Below are 18,642 nucleotides of genomic sequence, written 5' to 3'. Positions count from 1 at the left end.
ATGATTTTTTAATTAAAAAGTAAAAAATGTATATATTTAGGATACACAGCACTATATTTTGGTGTGCATATGCTTTGTGAAATGGCTTAATCAGACTACTTAATGCACATATTATCTCCTATATTTTTTGTGGTGAGAACACTTAAAATCTACTCTTACCATTTTTAAAGTATTCAATGTATTGTTATTAACTATGGTCACCACAGTGTACAGTAGATCTCTAGAATTTATTTTCTCGAACTAAAATTTTGTTTCCTTTGACCCAACGTCTCCCTGACCTCCTCCTACGCCTGCTGTTGGGAATATCATTGATTATACTCTCTGCTTCCATGAGACTCACTGTAGATTCTACATATAAGCAAGAATAATATAGTATTTATCTTTCCAGGTCTGGCTTATTTTACTTAACATAATATCTTTCAGGTTTATTCACATTATCATAAATGACAGAATTTCCTTCTAAGGCTGAATAATATTTCATCCTGAATATATTCCATATTTACTTTATCTCTTCGTCTCTTGATGGACACTTAGGTCGATCTATGTCATGGCTATCGTGAACAACGCTGTGGTGAACATGGAGGGCAGATCTCTCTTCTTCATACTGATTTCATTTCCTTTAGAGTTATATCTAGATGTGGGAATACTGCATCATATAGTTCTGTTTTATTTTTTTTTATAAATTTCATATTGTTTCCATTATGACTGATTGCCAAAAAAGTCCCTTAATTTTATTAACTCTTTCACATTTTTATTTTTTTGTTATTACAAGTTACATATATTATATTCCATACCTCTATCAAATTGTTACAGCTATTGTTGTTTTTAGTCATTTTGCCTTTTAACCTTCATACTAAAGATAAAAGTGATTCACACCCCACCATTACAGTATTAGATAATTCTGAATTTGTTGGGCATTTATTTTACCAGTAAATTTTTACCATTAAGTTTATATGTTTTCATGTTACTAATGGGGATCCTTTCTGCTGGAAGAACTCCTGTTAGCATTCCTTGTAAGACAAGTTTAGTGGTGGAGAATCTCCTCGGCTTTTATTTGCCTGGGAAAGTCTATCTCTTCTGGAAGACACTGTACTGGGTCAAGTATTGTTAGTTGGTAGTTTTGTTTTTGTTTTTGTTTTTGTTTTCCTCACAATTTTTCATTTCAATCCATTCTCTTCCTGGCTTTTGAGGTTTCTGCTAAGAAAGCCACTGCTAGACATATTGGAGCTCCTTTTTATGTGATTTACTTTTTTTTTCTTGCTGTTTTAAGAATCCCCTGTGTCTTTGACTTTTAACAGTTTAATTACATCTTGTTGTAGTCTTATTTGGATCAAATCTGACTGGAAACATTTTACCTTCCCACACCTAGACAATTTTACCTTTCTCCAGCTTTTGAAAGAAGAAAACTTAAGAAACTCACCACCTTATCCTCCTTCACTGGTCTCAATGTCCATCTTCTTCTACCTTTCAGAGTCTTCCTTTCTTCTTATGTTTATTTTTATATATTTTATACATAAATAATGACCACATTTTTAAAACTATACTTAGCAGGAAGGAAGGAGGAAAATACTTGGGCTCCATCCTCCTAGAAGCACGGTTTCACTAGATTTCAATGTCTTATTTTATCAAACACTCAGGAAAAATCCACAAAAAAAATAGTATGCCCAATTTCTAGATGAAGAAACTAAGGTTCATGTGTCATCTAGGGGCATAAAGAGAATGGAAGAAACTAATAAAACAGATGAAGAAGCACAGTTTGGGGTGAAATAGCTCCACTTTGCTATCTTCTCTCTTTTTCCTGGAGGGTGTTATATGGTGGCTCTTTAGAGAAAGGCAGGGTAAGGGACACACCACACAATTTTGATCCCAGGCTATAGTTCCTCAGATTCTTCAGGCCTAGCAGATTTATTCTTGTCTCCCAAAAAGATGTCCTTCTGAAAGGGGAAGCCCTAGCCACCATCCCTCCCCCAACCCCTTCTTCCTCTTGCTCTGTTACCTCCCAATGGGATTGGGGGCTTGTTTTTTGAGCCCTTTCTATTTTCAACCATAAATACTTGGCTCCTTGGCAGCAGAGCCCTGTCCATGATGCACAACCCAGGATCTTTCAGTGAAAGAATGAACAAGGGCCTGCCTCAGTGATTCCAGCTTTGGGTATCTAAAATGATGTCCCTTGGACGTCTCACCATTAAGATTTGTGGCCTGGAGAGAATAAATGCAGATCTCTGGCCTCATTTCCCATATTCGGTTCTTAGCTTCACCCTGTATCATGAGGGACCCTTGCATGAATCCAAGCTCCATCCACCTCTCCCCATCCCAAAAGCTTTCCCTGAAGCCCAGTCTTTCCTGAGAAGACCCAATCAGGAATAAGGGAGTCATTGCACAGGGCTGGATTCTAGGGTAGGGGAGTCTCATGTGATCCAGAGAGAGAAGGTACAGGCTCTGATTGGAGCATCCCCTTGTCTCTGTATACCTTTTGGCCTTGCAGAAGGGCATGCAGTTGGAATTTAGCCCAAATGGGGCCCCAAGCCTTTCTATCCAAAGTGTGGTCTTTAGACCAGCATCATCATCATCACCAGGAAATCTCAGGCCACATTCCAGAGCTACCGAATCAGAATCTGTAACTGGACAAGATCCTTGGGAGATCCGAGGGAACTCCAAAAAGTGAAAAGCCCTGCTCCAAGGTGGGATGCCCAATACCCTGATATATAGGCAGCATTGCCTTCTGTGAGCAACGGGGTACAAGAGTTCCTCTCCTTTATCTAGCATTTTACAAAACATAGGGAAAATCCTAACTCTGCCCAGTTGAGGAGAGAAGGAATTTTCTAGTAGTTTTCTAATCTCTTATTTCCTGGGTAAGGGAAGAAAAATGTCAATCGGGTCCTCATTCTTCCTTCATGAACTTCCCAAGAAAATGGCTTCCTTTTCCCAAGTCTCTAGCTTATTGTTCTGTGTAATAAATTAATAAGACCAGATGATCTCTCTTTAACCTTCCTTCCAGAGAAGCCACACTTCCGTGAATGAGAAGCAGCATAAAACTGTGGAAAGAAGGTGGGATTTTGAGGGAGGCTGACCTTGTTTACAACTGTTGCTCTACAAGATACAGCATATATGATCTTGTCCAAAAACAACCTCTGATCTTCAGTTTCCTGTCTCTAACGGTGAGTGATAAAACCACTCTATTACAGACGTGTACACAGGACCTAATACAGAACTATAGTCCATAGTACAGGTTTGGCAATCACCCGTGTTTATTCTGGCACTAATATTTATGATTTTGCAGATAACTAAGAGATTCTTTAGGCAGAAACAGACATTAAATTTGCAGAAATGTTAAGATTCCCTGCTTCTTCTGTTTTTACCTAAGAGGGTCTCCCTTTTTTCACAAAAAGCTTGAATATTGTTGTCAATATCAGAGGTGGGAAGACTTAACTCTGAAACAGTGGTCAGATCCATTAAATAAATTCCCTTCTTCTATTTGGATTGAACACAACCGCCTAATTCTCATGGTCTCTTATCTCCATCTCCATATTCTGAGTAACGAGGGGACTTCAAGAAAGACACCACAAAAAGAAAGATGAGGTTTCTATAGGAGAAGAAAGAAATATGAATCACTATATCTTGATTTTTTTCCTCCTATGTATCTACAAAAAGCAAAGCAGCTAAGTCAATTGGAAAGGAGAGGAGAGGAGAGGAGAGGAAAGGAGGAGGAGGAAAGGTGGAGGAAAGAAGGCAGTAGTAGGAATTGTAAACAGCACTGATGCCCAACTGGACTGCTTTATATTTTTTTAAGAGATCAGACATGGCAAAAAATAAAAAGAAATGAGATGGTAGAACAGAATGGCTGTGAGTTTTTTTAACTTACAGTTTGCCAGAGGGAAAAATAACCATTTTTGACACATTTTTATTCCACACAGGGTTACAATATTAATTGGCTTAGCAGACTTACAATCAGCAATTTCTATTGCAGTGCACAGGTTAATGGAGTTGCCAGAGTGTCTCCGGTATGAAATTGTTGCCTCATAATTATGTGGTTCTTCAAATTCAGCACTGAGAAGCACAGACAAAAAAAGGTTATTTAAAATAAAACATTTCTTTAAACACAGTTTAAAACTCTTTATATTTTTTTCTCATTAGAAAGTAATGTAAGTGTGTCTGGCCAATACGGTGACCTAAGCAGACATGGAAGGCACACACATCTCTCCTTTAAACGCACAGGAAGTCTAGATAAAATATAACCGTGCACAAAGATTATATAGCTCACGTGGAAATCAATAATGTAAAATCCCCGGTGCCAGTTACAGTGAGAAAACCCACAGTAAAAGTTGCTAAGGCATACTGTAGTCAAGGGACTCCAAGGGAAATTGAGACCAGATAAAGAAAGGACTTAATGATTGGGCAGTTGGGGATTTAATGTCTGAGTCACAGGGAAGTCTGAGCCACGGGCTTCATCTGAAGGGGGACCTGTCATTGAGCTATCAACATGAAGTCCAGAGTCACAAAATGATGTTCCATCTGTAAAATAAATTCTAGAAAGAAATTATACACTCTCCCAGAGAAAGAGCAAGAAATTTTGTTGTCTGACTATGGCAAGAGAATTGAAAGAGCTTGATTTCTCAAATATGAGACATCATAAACTCAAAAACCCAGCATCAATGTTGGATCTAAATTCATTCACCCTGTATAATCCGGAGATACAAAGCCAAAACTAGAACTTGAACTTCAAATCTTCCTCATAAAGACAAACCTGAAATAATTCTGTGAAGTTGTGTCCAAAACCTTTGGAACCTATGTCTGCAAGGAAAACAGGACCCTCTTAAGTCAGTCCCAAAAAACAAAGGACAAATGTTCTCTCTCTCTTTTTTTTTTCTTCTACTATATGTGGATACTAAGCTATATCAAGGGAGGATAAGGAGGGGAAGCACAGAAGTTCATTGGATTGGAAAAAGGGGAATGAAGGGAGTGGGAAGAGGAAGAGAAAAAAGAGAGAAGAATGAATCAGACATAACTTTCCTATGCTCGTATATGAATACAAGACCAATGTAACTCCAAATCATGTTTAACCACAAGAATTGGATCAAAACTGTAATGGGTTGCACCCCCTGTACATATGTCAAAATACACCCTACTGAATGTATATCTAAAAAAAAAAAAAACAACAAATTTTTAAAAAGGGGAGGCTTATAGCCCCAAACAAAACCATGCAAGGAGATGGGCCACCACAGCATACACAGGAGATGCAGCTAGTAGGGGGATCAAACAATAGAGTTATATGAAAAGGAATTTAGAATAAGTGTGTTTTTTTAAGTGTTCAAAGAAATTGAGTAATAAAAGCTATTAGGCAGATTTAGGAATAGGTGGAAGAAGTTATAAAAATCATAATTATAGTTCTTTTTTTTAAAGAGAAAGAGAAAGAGAATGAATTTTTTTAATATTTATTTTTTAGTTTTCAGTGGACACAACATCTTTATTTTATTTTTATGTGGTGCTGAGGATCAAACCCAGCGCCCAGTGCATGCCAGGTGAGCATGCTACTGCTTGAGCCACATCCCCAGCCCAATTATAGTTCTTGATATAAAAAATTAATGTAGATGGGGCTGGGGATATAGCTCAGTTGGTAGAGTCTTGCCTCACATACACAAGGCCCTGGGTTCAATCCCCAGTACCACATACACACACATACAAAAAAAATGTAGAAACTGAAAAGCATATTAGATACAGAAAAAAGGAAACTGATAAATTAATTAGAGCTGAGAAAATCATCCAAGTATAGTAGAGAGATTAAAATAGAGAAAATAATGAGAGAGGTTAAGAGACAGGGTGGATTGAAAAGGGACAGCATAAATATACAAGGAATTCAGGAAGCAAAGAAGAAAAAAAACAATGAAAAGGAGTCACTATTCAAATGACAATAGTCAAGACTTTTCAAAAATTGAAATGGGACATGAATCTTTTTGTTGCACAGCCTCAATAATGAGAAATAACAGTAAAGCCACACATGTGGTTTATAATATGTAAGAACAAGTCAAATAAAAATGTAAAAGCTACACGAGAAAAAGACAGTCAACTGAGGACAGAAACCAGACTGGAATGTGTTTCTCATTAGTACAGTAGTTGGTGGAGAAGGTGGAGAGTAGCTTGAAACACTGAGGAAAAAAATCTGTCAATATAAAGATTCTAGTCCAGCTAAATTATCACTTAAGAGAGAGAGAGAAACCAAGATATTCTTAGAATGCAAGTCCATGCATTTAGTACTCACAGACCTTGCTGAAATATACCAAAATGATGCACTTTGGTAAAAAGAAATTGAACCAGTAATAAAGTGTGGTATAAGGAACAAGGGTGAGCAAAGGAATTAATAAAGCAATCGGGAAATCTGAATAAATATTGACTGTGAGGATTACTAATTTGGAGAAGTTTAAGGGAATTACAATATTACCTAATAATATGGAAGATAGAGGGAGAGTGCTACTGGAAATTCTTTGCAGGTCTTTATATTATTGAGGAGCAAGCTAGAATTTTTGAATAACATTAGACTTAGTTAATTGTAGATGTCAAAATTTGACCATATGCACTAAAAAGAAAAGAAATAAGGGTATTTAACTTTTTGACTGATAGAAGGGAGACTTTTAATGGAAAAACATTTTTTAAAAGGAGGAGGAGGAGAAAGAAGACAAAATACAAGTAGAGAAGCTATATAAATTATAATGGCAAAAGTACAAAATAGATCAAGAAATATAATTAATGCACTTAGATTAATCTACTCCAGTTAAAAAGTGTATATTTTAACTATCCAGATAATGCTGCTAAAAAGTAGCCCAAACCCTGGATATTCCAGAAAAAGGAATGAAGATTTTAACCAAATACTACCAAAACCCTCCACTGAAGTAGGCTGGTGTGGAGAGCCAGGAGCAGAACAATTACCATCATCCTACCTCTTCCCTTCCCCTTCCCAGAATGAGGTCTTTGCATCTAGGTATCCTTCCTGATTTTTTCCCATTTATATTTATATTCATAACAGTTGGTATTACAGAAAAGGTTGGAGTTCTCTTTGACAGAATTTATCAAGAAAAAAGAAACCAGTAAAAATGAGTGCAGACATACACGGGGAGCATGTGCACACAAAGAAAAGAACAGAGACACAATTAGAAATAGTTTCATGTTCTCCAAAATCTAGGAAAATGTTCTGATAAGTTTTTTGCCAATAAATTTGAAAATTTAGGGAAAACTGGCAAATTTGAATAGAAATGTAAAATTACCATGCTAATTGAGGAAGAAACAAGAAGCCAAATAGGCCAACAAGTCATGAAAAGGCCTGAACCCACTCTACCCTCTCTCTACCACTACCCTACTACCACCTTTCTTCTTGCTCTCTACCAAATAATCTTTTAGGCAAGTTCTAATGAAGCTTCAGAGAACAGAAAAAGACGGAAAAACTACTGATTTTAAGAGAATGGTATAATTTTGATATGGAAACCATAAAAGAATCATTCAATAAAAGAAAAATATAGCCCCATTTCACTGAAGAGATTTTAGTCCAAACTCATTAAATAAAACCCTAGGAAAATGAATTAATCAGTGTTAAAAATAATTCAAGAACAAGTGAAATTTCGGGGATGGCTCAACATCAGAAAATGTATCACTGTAATTACTTTGTTTTAATGAGGGAAGAAAAACAGACCATTTTAATAGATGTGAAAAAAAAGAGTTAAACTTTGTTAATTGGATTAACCTCCAAATGTCATACTTAACTGTAAATCGTAACAAAAGAACAGTTAATAACCATATAAACTCTGTCAGGAACTTCAGCAATAAGAAAAAGACAAATCCAGGGAAACTTGGGCAAAGGTTTATGATAGACATTATTACAGAACAACAAAGTTGAAGAATCTCTAAAAGGAAATTTTTGATCTCACAATAAACAGGGAAATGGAAATCAAGACAATGAGAATTCAGTTCATACTCCTCAGATTAGCAAGGATCCCAGTTAAAAAATAATACCTCTTTGGGCAAGAAAACAGAAAATCCTTTATTGTGCTCAAGAGTAAGACCTGGCACACCCATCTTGGAGGATGATTTTTCAGTATCTAGTAACACCAGAGTTGTTTGTTAATTGGTTAGAAATTCTACTTCTAGGTAAGCAGCTTTGAGAAAGTTGCTTGTATTCATCTAGAAGCCTTGGGGGATGGTGACTGCAGCATGGTTTAACATGGTGAAAATTTAATACAGCCTCCTGTCCCTTAGTAAAGGAATACATAGGAGATGGTCACATGTGCATTGGATGAAATACAACATAGCAACTCTAATGAATAAACTAGACTGACTTATATCAACACAGAAGAGGAAATAGCTTTGTTAAAAAAACAAGGAAGGATCAAGTCAGGTGACATTTATATAAAAATTTAAAACTTTAACAGATGTATGAGTTTGTAGTTCAACTATAAGAATATGCAAATTAGATACACTCATAAATTCATGATAGGAGTTGACTATGGGAAAGGAGGAAGAGAAATGGAACAGTGAAACCAAGGGACACCATCAGGGACACCGGCCACAAGTGGAGGTGGATATCCAGGTGTGGATATCCAGGAGCAGAACAATTACCATCATCCTCCCTCTTCCCTTCCCCTTCCCAGAATGAGGTCTTTGCATCTAGGTATCCTTCCTGATTTTTTCCCATTTATATTTATATTCATAACAGTTGGTATTACAGAAAAGGTTGGGGTTCTCTTTCTTTCCTGTTTCCTGCATTTAGTATTACATCATAAGCACATTCTACCCAATTATTTTACCTCCTTTTCTTTTGATCATTTGGATATTTTAAAGCTTTCTGTTCTTTTTTTACATATTCTATGTAACACTTTTAAAGATGTAGGGATAGTTCACTTTGTTGAAAAAGAAACTCCAGTGCCTTCTCCCTTCATATTTCTCTCCCTTTCCCTCCACATGAAGTAATTGAGAGAAACTTCCTTAAATTATAGCCTATTCCATGTATCTCATGCTCTAGTGCCCTAACAACCTCATTGGGTCTATGGTAAATTAACTTTATTAATAAGAAACAATTTGTGGAAAAAATTGAAAGATGTCTAATCAATTACTTGTACTTTTGTCAGAAATGAATAAATATCTGACTCCCCATGATGATAAAGAATTCCAACCAAGTGTTTTTCTTTAAAAAAAATCCTTGAGATCAATTATCTTCTGGAGAGAGGCAGTCCAGGATTTTTTTTTTTTTATTGATTATTTATCGCATTACATAGTTCATGATATATCATCTTTCATACATTAGACTCAAATTGTGCTTTGAACTCCCATTTTCACCCCAAATACAGATTGCAGAATCACATCTGTTACATATTCGCATTTTTACATAATGCCATATTAGTGACTGTTGTATTCTGCTACCTTTCCTATCCCCTACTATCCCCCCTCCCCTCCCCTCCCCTCCCATCTTCCCTCTCTACCTCCCCTGCTGTTGTTCAATTCTCTCCCTTTTTTTTCCCCTCCCCCTTGACCCTCATAACCTCTTATAACACTAGAAGGGAAAGAGGATATTGTGCCTTTTGCTGCATGAGAATGTCTTTTAATCTCTTTTCCAGTGCATTAAAGCTAGATCTGAGATCCACCTTGAATTTATACAGTGTGGATCAATATAAAGAACTTGAATTGCAAGGAAGAAATAACTCTATGATTTAAATTTATCTATGTTTCAATTTCTTTATTTCCACATTTATGACAAATGTCTGTCTCCAGAACCATAAGCCAGATTGGGAGGCAGCACAGGAGGGTAGCCAGACCTAGAGTGTGAATTCAGCAGAGAAGAACTGGAATCCTAACTCACTTCCACCTCCTCATCATGGAGTACTGAATAAATACCTTAATCTTCCATCTCCTATCTACAAAATAGTAACAATAAAATTTGCTTTGAAGGTCTATTGTGCATATTGAATGAAATACTTGCCCTCTGCACTTAGGCATTCCCCAAGGGTGCTAGTAATATGATATTGGGGAAATTATTGTGTTTTTAAAAGATAAGCTTTGAGATTTGCATTTTATAAAATACCTTTATTACTGATATACCATTAAGTTTCTACCTTTTAATACTTCCAATCCATGACATATGGAACTGCAGTGTTTCTTAATATGTCAAAATTCTCTTTGTCAAGAAACTTCAACAGAAATAACCCAATCCCAAAAGTCAAAGGTCAAATGTTCTCTCTGATATGCAGATACTAACCTACAACAAGTGGAGGTGGGAGAGAACAGAAGTTCGCTGGATTAGACAAAGGGGAGTGAAGGGAGGTGAGGGGAAATGGGAATAGGAAAGATAGTGGAATGAATCTGACATAACTTTCTTATGTACATATATGAATAAATCACAGTGAACCTCAACATCATGTACATCCACAAGACTTGGATCCTAATTAGCATAAGATATATTCCATGCTTGTATAAATATATCAAAACAAATCCTACTGCTCATCAATAAAAAGTGGCATCAGCTTGACTGTTGTATTAAAGATAATTTATAAAATCAAAAATGTCATAATTTTGACTGGATCCTTGAGATCCTGTTTTCAAAATAAATGTTTTAACAACTGAGAACTCTCTGGCTAAAGTATGGACAAATGACCTCTTCTCCTGGTTGGTTCCACTTGCCATGTCTACCTCTGGACCACAGCTCTGAGATGCCTCTGCTGAATCTCTATTGTCCTTTGGAGAATATTCTGTCAACCTCTGCATTAGGTTGTGCTCTCTGGAAAGCTGGATCACACAGCTCATTTAAAGATATGTTCACTCTATCAGTAGGATTATTAATTTTTTTTTAGTTTTAGATGGACACAATACCTTTATTTTATTTATTTATTTTTATATGGTGCTGAGGATTGAACCCAGTGCCTCACACATGCTAGGCAAGTGCTCTACCACTGAGCTACAGCCCCAGCCCTCAGTAAAATTATTAATCCTAAGAATAGCTACTTTTTTTCTCATATGTGAGATACTGTACCTAGATTCACTTACTATCTGTGTTGTCTTGAGTAGTCATTTAAATTCTTAGAACTTGGATTTCTTCATGGGGTCACTGTGAGGTTTTAGCATGGGAATAGCTGGGTTACTATATGCAAAAAGCCTAACACATGAATTTTTTTTTCTTGTTTTCTCCCGTACCACAGTGCAAGATGGACAGTCAAAAATCTTACTGCAAGAAAGTTCTGGAAAACCTAAAGAAGAACTTGTGCTCAGTAGAAAGATTGAGACTTGAATAGCAAAACCTGCTAGCATACTTTTATGTTTACTTTATGAGAAGGGCGAACTTAGGTTGAAAATTTAGTTTCTTCCACTTTTGATTTCAATGGGCCATGCATTTTGGAAACTGGAAGAATAAGGGTATCTTGGTTAGACATTCTATAGAACCCTGATGACAAAGAATATGAACCATTTGATGTCTTAATTACCCCAAGTCTAAAACTGGACAAATTCCTATTTCCAACGAATACTTCTTACAATACTACTCTCCCCAAAGCCCTTACTTTACCTTAAGAAATCCTTCTCTTGAATTAAATGATTGATGATTAGCCGTAGGACTTAAAAACAGCATACTAATGTAGCTGAAGGACTTAAAAACAGCGTAGTAATGCAACCACGTCAGTGTTTATAACAGCTCAATTCACAATAGCTAAATTATGGAACCAACTTAGGTGTCCTTCAATAGATGAATGGATAAAGAAAATGTGGTATATTTATTCAATGGAATATTACTCAGCTTTAAAGAAGAATGAAATGATGGCATTTGCCAGTAAATGGATGGAGTTGGAGAATATCATGCTACGAGAAATAAGCCAATCCCAAAAAACCAAAGGCGGAATATTGTTTTCTAATATGTGGACGTTAATTCACAATAAGGGGGGTGAGGCACTAGAGAAGAATAGAGTTACCTTAGATTAGGAAGAGGGAAGTGAAGGGAGGGGAGGAGAGGAGATGTGGGAATAGGAAGGATAGTAGAATGAAATAGATGGTATTACTTTATGTATACGTGTGACTGCAAGACCAATGTGATTCTACAACATGTACACTCAGAAAAATGAGAAATTATATCCCATCTATGTATGATATATCAAAGTGCACAAATGCATTCTACTGTCATGTACATGTATAACTAATTAAAACAAGTTAAAATTTTTTAAAAAGAATTTAAAAAATAACATCTGCACTATCCAAAATGGATCTCAGAATGCATCCTTGCCAAGTTCACAAAAATACAAGATCTGTTTTTAAGGTAAGTGTTTCTCTCATAATCCATGAGCACATCTGTCTTCTGCAAATTAGGTGATAGTGAAGTGAATAACTGACACGGCAGGGCAGCACACAGGGGGACCTGGGATTCAGAAACACAGCTTTGGCCCCATCTCAGCTCTGCCTGGCTGCGACCTGGGACAGGTAGTTTGACCCAAGTCTCTTTCTCCTCTAGTCCTCCTTTATGAGGCTGAGGTGTGTAAAGTATACTGTGCTTAGTGCAGTGCCTGGTGGAAAGTGTTTACCACCTCCACTATTTCTACTTCTGCTCCTACACCCTTCACCTGCTGTCACCTTCTACCTCCACCTCTAGCCCTGGTATTTCTATCCTACCATTTTTACAGAGTGCATGCGTGCACACACACACACTCACACACATATATATATATACACACACACACATATATGTGTGTGTATATATATATATATATAATTTATATATATATTTATATATGCATCTACACACACATAAGTTACTACACCTGTGACACAACCTTATTAATTCTACTATGACCTCTATGGTAACAAACAACAAATATAACATCTCTAACATCTCTCAGAAGTAGGCACTGGGGATTTGTTTTCTTTTACTCCTGTATTTACAACCCAGTTCCTTTCATGAAGGACCACAAAACCATGATGACTAAGTAAATGTTATGGAAGTGCTTGGGTAACCTCACAAAATACACATCTCCTTGGCCTGTTTCAAGATTAGTGGGATTAACTCTGAAGCTACATTGTCAAACCATTAATCTCATTTGTAAGTTCATATAAACAATAACAATAGCTAGTAACTACCGAGCACTTACTATATGCTAGGCATTGGTCCAATTTTGTATGTCAATTCACTTGATGCTGTGAAATAGGATAGTATTTTTCCCAAGGGCAGATGAAGGGACACAGGCAAAATTGAATTTCACAGAGTGCTACCATGGCACAGCAGAGAATAGATCCAAGACTTTGACCCCAGAATCTGGGGTTGCAATCACTCATCTGCACACCACCTCGCCAGGGGGTGTACCAGTTGAAGTCAAACTTAGCATAAGTTTAGCTCACACTGTAATGACAGTCATCAATGAAGAATGTCATTAAGGCACATAGCAAAGAGGACCCAAGATGATAGACCAAACTGTTTAACCAAAGCCATAATGAGAGAATGGTATGTCTGCTACAGATGTGAGAGTAGAGAAGATCTGAGATTCCTCATTCAATTGTCAAACACTCTTATCTGCTTTTTTTTTTTTAAGATGGGGGGGGGTCTCACTATGTTGCTCAGACTGGCCTCAAACTCCTGGGCTCACGCCATTTTCCTGCCTCAGATTCCTGACTAGCTGGGACTATAGGTGCATGCCACCACACCTACCACACCTTGGCTCTTACTTTTTTTTTGTACAGGTATTGAACCGAGGGGTGCTTAACCACTGAGCCACATCCTCAGCCCTTTTTTATATTTTATTTAGGGACAGGATCTCACTGAGTTGTTTAGGTCCTTGCTAAGTTGCTGAGGCTGGTTTTGAACTTGAGGATCCTCCTGCCTCAGCCTCCCAAGCCTCTGGGATTACAGGTGTATGCCACCATGCCTGGCTCTTACTATTTTTTTTTTTGGAGGGTGGGGGTGGGCAGTGCTGGGGATTGAACTCAGGGCCTCACACATGCTAGGCAAATGCTTTTACCCACTGAGCCACATCCCCAGCCCTCTTACTCACTTTTTGAACTAACTATATTCAGGTTAGTTTTGTATATGTTATCTAATTTAATCCACTCAGAGCACTACAAGGCATTTCACAGATGAAGAAACAGTCTTGGAGATATTCAGTAACTTGCCCAATATAGCATGGCTGTTAAGTAGCAGAGGAGATTCTGGAAAACAGATCTCCTGGTTCCTTGTGTTTTAGTCTTTTCTCTGTACTGCAAGCCACTCTAGAAGAAGGGAAGGCTGGAGAATTGAAATGATAAAGCATCAGATGATACTGAAGTTCAAGGAATTGATAAGTATATTTTGGATGATATTTTTTCAAAACATTTTGAGGCTGATCCAACAGTTTCACAGATCAATTCTTCTATATATTAGTCATTTGTTTGGGAACAATGTGATGGGGAGTTAGTCTTCTCTATATCTGCCACTGTCACCTATAAAATAAAAAATAGCATTTATTTAACCTGTAATTCGAGGTTAAGATAGAACCAGTAGAACCACTGGGAATTTGGGGAAAACTTTCTAAAAGCACTTTTTCTTGTCTCACCACAATGCTGAAGCAGATTCTTAACAAACCAGAGGCAACTTCAGCAGCGTGAAACAAAATGACCTCCAGCCCTCGTTTGGATCACTCAGATCAACCTTTCAAAATCTGCATTTGAAATTTCAGAGTGTCTGCTTTGGGGTGTGCCATAACATCTCACCCTGTTTGTCTTATGGAGATGGAAGTGAGGTCCCCTCTTAGCTAGTGGCAGGCTTTAACCAGGAGCCTCCCTCCTGATTGCCCCTCTTGGGACTTGATAGGTTGTCACAAACCAAACACCAATCACCGCAGTTCATCAAGTGCTTACAGCGTTGTGATTTCAATTGGCAGGAATTACTGGTTTTTATCTCTATCGTTACAACAACCCTGAAAGTGTATGATATATCAAAGTGCATAAATGCATGCTACTGTCATGTATAACTAATTAAAACAAATTAAAATAATAATAATAAACTCCCTGAAAGTTAGGGTTTGATTTCACCATTCCCCATGTGAGAAAATAGAATGTTCAGTGATCCTAAATAATTTTCCCAACACCACACAATTAATATGTGGAGCTCAAAACACGAGTCCAAAGCTACCTGACCCCAAAATCTATGCTCTTATCCCTTTATCACTCTTACCCTCGATCTTGTAATTTTCAAATATAGCTGTCATTCAATTTAAACAAATTTCAATTATGCAGAGGATGAGAATTAGACTCTCATCCTGATTATAAAGAATTTATAAACAGAGAGGTGAGATACACCCAGAAAAATAGAAAATGGAAAAACTGACTGTACCATCTTGGGGGACTCTACTATTCAGCCAGCATCTGTTGACCAGCTAATATAAGTGGCATTGTCCTCCAAACACACCTACAAGTCCTAACCAGTCAGATGACCTGTGGTTCCTGGACACCAGACTGTTTCCAGCTTCTAAGTTTTTGTACATGTGACTTCTGCTTGCAATATCCTTATCACCAGCATCCCCTTTACAAACTCCTATTTCTTTTTCTTTCAAACTTTTATTTTTTTAAAAAAAATACTGATTAAGTGCTCTTCTCTCTGGCCCTTCCATAATCTATTCTCTACACAGCACCTAGCATGATCTAAAAATGTAATTGAAACCTCTCACAATTCTGCCTAAGACTCTCCAGAAGCCTCCTGTGGTTTCCAATAATAATAGAACAGCACTGAACTCCTCACCTTCCAGATCTCAGTCTTGTGCACCTCTCCAAATGCTGCTCTGCTGTTCTCCCTGTTACTGGTCACTCCAACCACACAGGTTTCTTTCTGCTTTGCAAGGATGCCGTGCTCTCTCCTCTCACAAGCTCTGGTCCTGCTCTCCGAACTGCCAGCTCCTTCTCAGCCATCGGGTCTCCCCTTGCTCCCCTTTAGCAAGCCCCTCTGCAGCTACCTTTTCCAAACAGCCCTCCTCCCCAGCAATTTCTTTTTTTGTTGTTTTTTTGTTTTTTGCGGTACTGGGGATTGAACCCAAGGCCTCACACATGCTAGGCAAGTGCTCTGCCTCTAAGCTACATCCCAGCCCCTCCCCAGCAATTTCTATGTACCATAATAACCATAATACTCTGCCTTATGCTCCTTTTAGTCACTACTTTTAAAATGAGTTTATTTTATCTCTGTTGCTCTGAGATCTTATGATATTTTGTGAGCCTCACAGACTGCTGGGTCCCCAGTACCTAATACAGTACTTGGCATTCTGTAGATCTCCGATTAATAACAGGTTTTCTTGTCTGAATCCTCTTCTGATGTGCATAAAAATATAGATTGAGCATCCCTTATCCAAAATGCTTGCTACCAGATGTGTTGCAGATTTCAACATTTTTTTCAGATTTAGTAATATCTGCATAGACTTTCCTGGTTAATCATCCTTCACCTGATCATTCAAAATCAGAAGTGTTCCAAAATTAACAACCTTTTGTGCATCATGTCAATGCTCATTTTTTTTGGATCATTTAGGATCAGGGATGCTCCATTGGAAACTCCTGGGTGAATAGGTAGTCATTTTTCTTCATTGAGCTCCTTCTATTTGCCAGGCACCGTTCTAGCATATAAAAGTGAATAACAGACAAGATCCCTGGAGTCAGGAGTTTCATGGTTTGGAATAACACAGAAAACATATAGGTTGAATAAATATTGTCATTCCAAGCCTTAATAAATAGTAGGAAAACAAGGTTGGGTTATATATGGAATTTGCAGAATCTTGGTTAAGGGGAGATGAGCTGACATTTAAGCATGTAATGCTGCCTTACTTATATCATTATTTGCTTATTTGTTTTTCTTCTCAACTAAATGAGGGAAGATCTGTGCTTTGTGTCTTGTTGCATTACCAGCATCTAAACAGTGGCCGGCATGTAGTTGGGGCTTTATAATTATTAAATAAACAATAACTCTGCAGAATGAGAAGGAACCATCAAATGATGATCTAGGAAAAGGTCTTCACACACAGGAAAAATCATTTCTTTTTTAAAGAAGTATTTCTGTTTGGTCTGAACCATCTTTTTTGTTTCAGAAGATAAAACATTAGGCAGCGGGTTGACTACAGTACACAAGGGAGAGGGGGTTAGGAAGAGCATTTGGAGAATAAATGGTGACCAGAATATGGACTTGCAATAAGGCCTTGGTAAAGAGTTAGGGATTTTCTGAATTTTCTTTCTAAATTTTCTTCAAAATGGACATTAAGTGCTTGATGCATCATTTACTTAAACACCTACTTAATCTGATGAATAATGAGTTCACAGAAAAGGAGAAAAGAGAAGAGAGTGCCTTTCATGAAAGCTAAAATAATGATAAGCTTCTTGGCAATGTCACTTGACCAAGGAAAGAGAGTTTCCTGAGTCCCTATCTTCGCCTGGTAGTAGCACTTGCATGATATACAAGGGAAAATGAAGAGCTCAGATTGTCCCAATTATTGAGCTTTAATATTAGAAGTTCATGATAGTAGAGGATAGGAAAGGTAGCAGAATACAACAGTTACTAATATCGCATTATGTAAAAATGTGGATGTGTAACCGATGTGATTTTGCAATCTGTATTTGGGGTAAAAATGGGAGTTCATAACTCACTTGTAGCGAATGCATGAAATATGATGTGTCAAGAGCTTTGTAAGGTTTTGAACAACCAATAAAAAAAATATTAGAAGGTCATGATACCAAATATGCAAATCAATGCAAAATGGAGATAACAGAGTCTGCATTGATATAAAAGTTATTGGAAGGTGATATCATCACTCATCCATCCTTCTCCCCGATTCTGTATACCCATTATCCCACTTACTTAGTTGCTAAATAACTATTCTTTGTGCAGTTACTGTGTGCTAGGTCCTAGAGAAACAGATGAAGAACACAGATGATCCCTTCTTTCATGGAGTTTGCTTTCTAACATGTCTTTGAAAACCCTGCCTGGTGGAAAATATTGACTGAGACAGGGAAGTGCTGCTGAAAATCTTTAATAAGGTCCCAATTTCACATCCTGAATAAGCTTTGTGGTATATTGTACTTTAGGGCAAATCAAGAACCTTGATTTGACATACCTCACCTGTGAAATGGGTATATTGATATTGCCCGCTAGTGGTCATAGGAATAAAACCAGTCTAGTAGACACAAAAGGAATGAGCAATGCCAGCAGTCCACCTTACTGAATATACCTATGTACAAAAATAGCCTCCATGTCTGCAACTTATAACCGTCATATTTTTTCCCTCACTTAGGACATTTTCCAATTTGTCATTTGAATGCCACTAAAGAGAAAAGGTAAAACTTGGTTCCAAATCCTTTCATATTTTCTCTCTATTGTGGCTAATCTCGTTCACACAAATCTCTTTGCAGGCAGAAAACAAAATCCTAAGGCAGGCATTCAAGAACAACTGCTTGGAGAATATTCAGGCTCCATCTGTAGAGTGGGTCCCATGTCTATTAAACTTGCCCTCTTTTGTCATGGGAGAAGAGCCCATGCGAATCCTCAGGCAAGCAGCCTGGGGTGGTTGAGAGGCTGTGTCTGGATCCAGGCTGGCCAGGTCAAGCCCTGGTAGATTGGGAGATCCAGTGGCACCATTCCAGATGACTCCACCTGATTCTCTCAGCTCAGAGGACCCAGGAACTACTTCCTTT

General features: G+C 37.6%; 1 protein-coding gene across 1 annotated transcript in view; it reads right to left on the bottom strand.

The window, feature by feature from the left end:
• The window catches only part of FYB2 (FYN binding protein 2), a gene marked incomplete at its 5' end in the record, with an annotated part of 107,853 nt that overhangs the window by 34,984 nt on the left and 54,227 nt on the right, over positions 1-18,642 (bottom strand). The window contains one exon of the mRNA XM_081305614.1: positions 3,947-4,047. Coding sequence (XP_081161740.1) covers positions 3,947-4,047 — 101 coding nt within the window. The remainder of the gene's footprint in view (positions 1-3,946; positions 4,048-18,642) is intronic.

The sequence above is a fragment of the Spermophilus citellus genome (assembly GCF_964194105.1).
Source record: "Spermophilus citellus genome assembly, chromosome: 9".
In the NCBI taxonomy this organism is placed as follows: domain Eukaryota; kingdom Metazoa; phylum Chordata; class Mammalia; order Rodentia; family Sciuridae; genus Spermophilus; species Spermophilus citellus.
The sequence above is the reverse complement of the archived record's forward strand: the minus strand, read 5'-3'. Positions and strand labels throughout refer to the sequence as shown.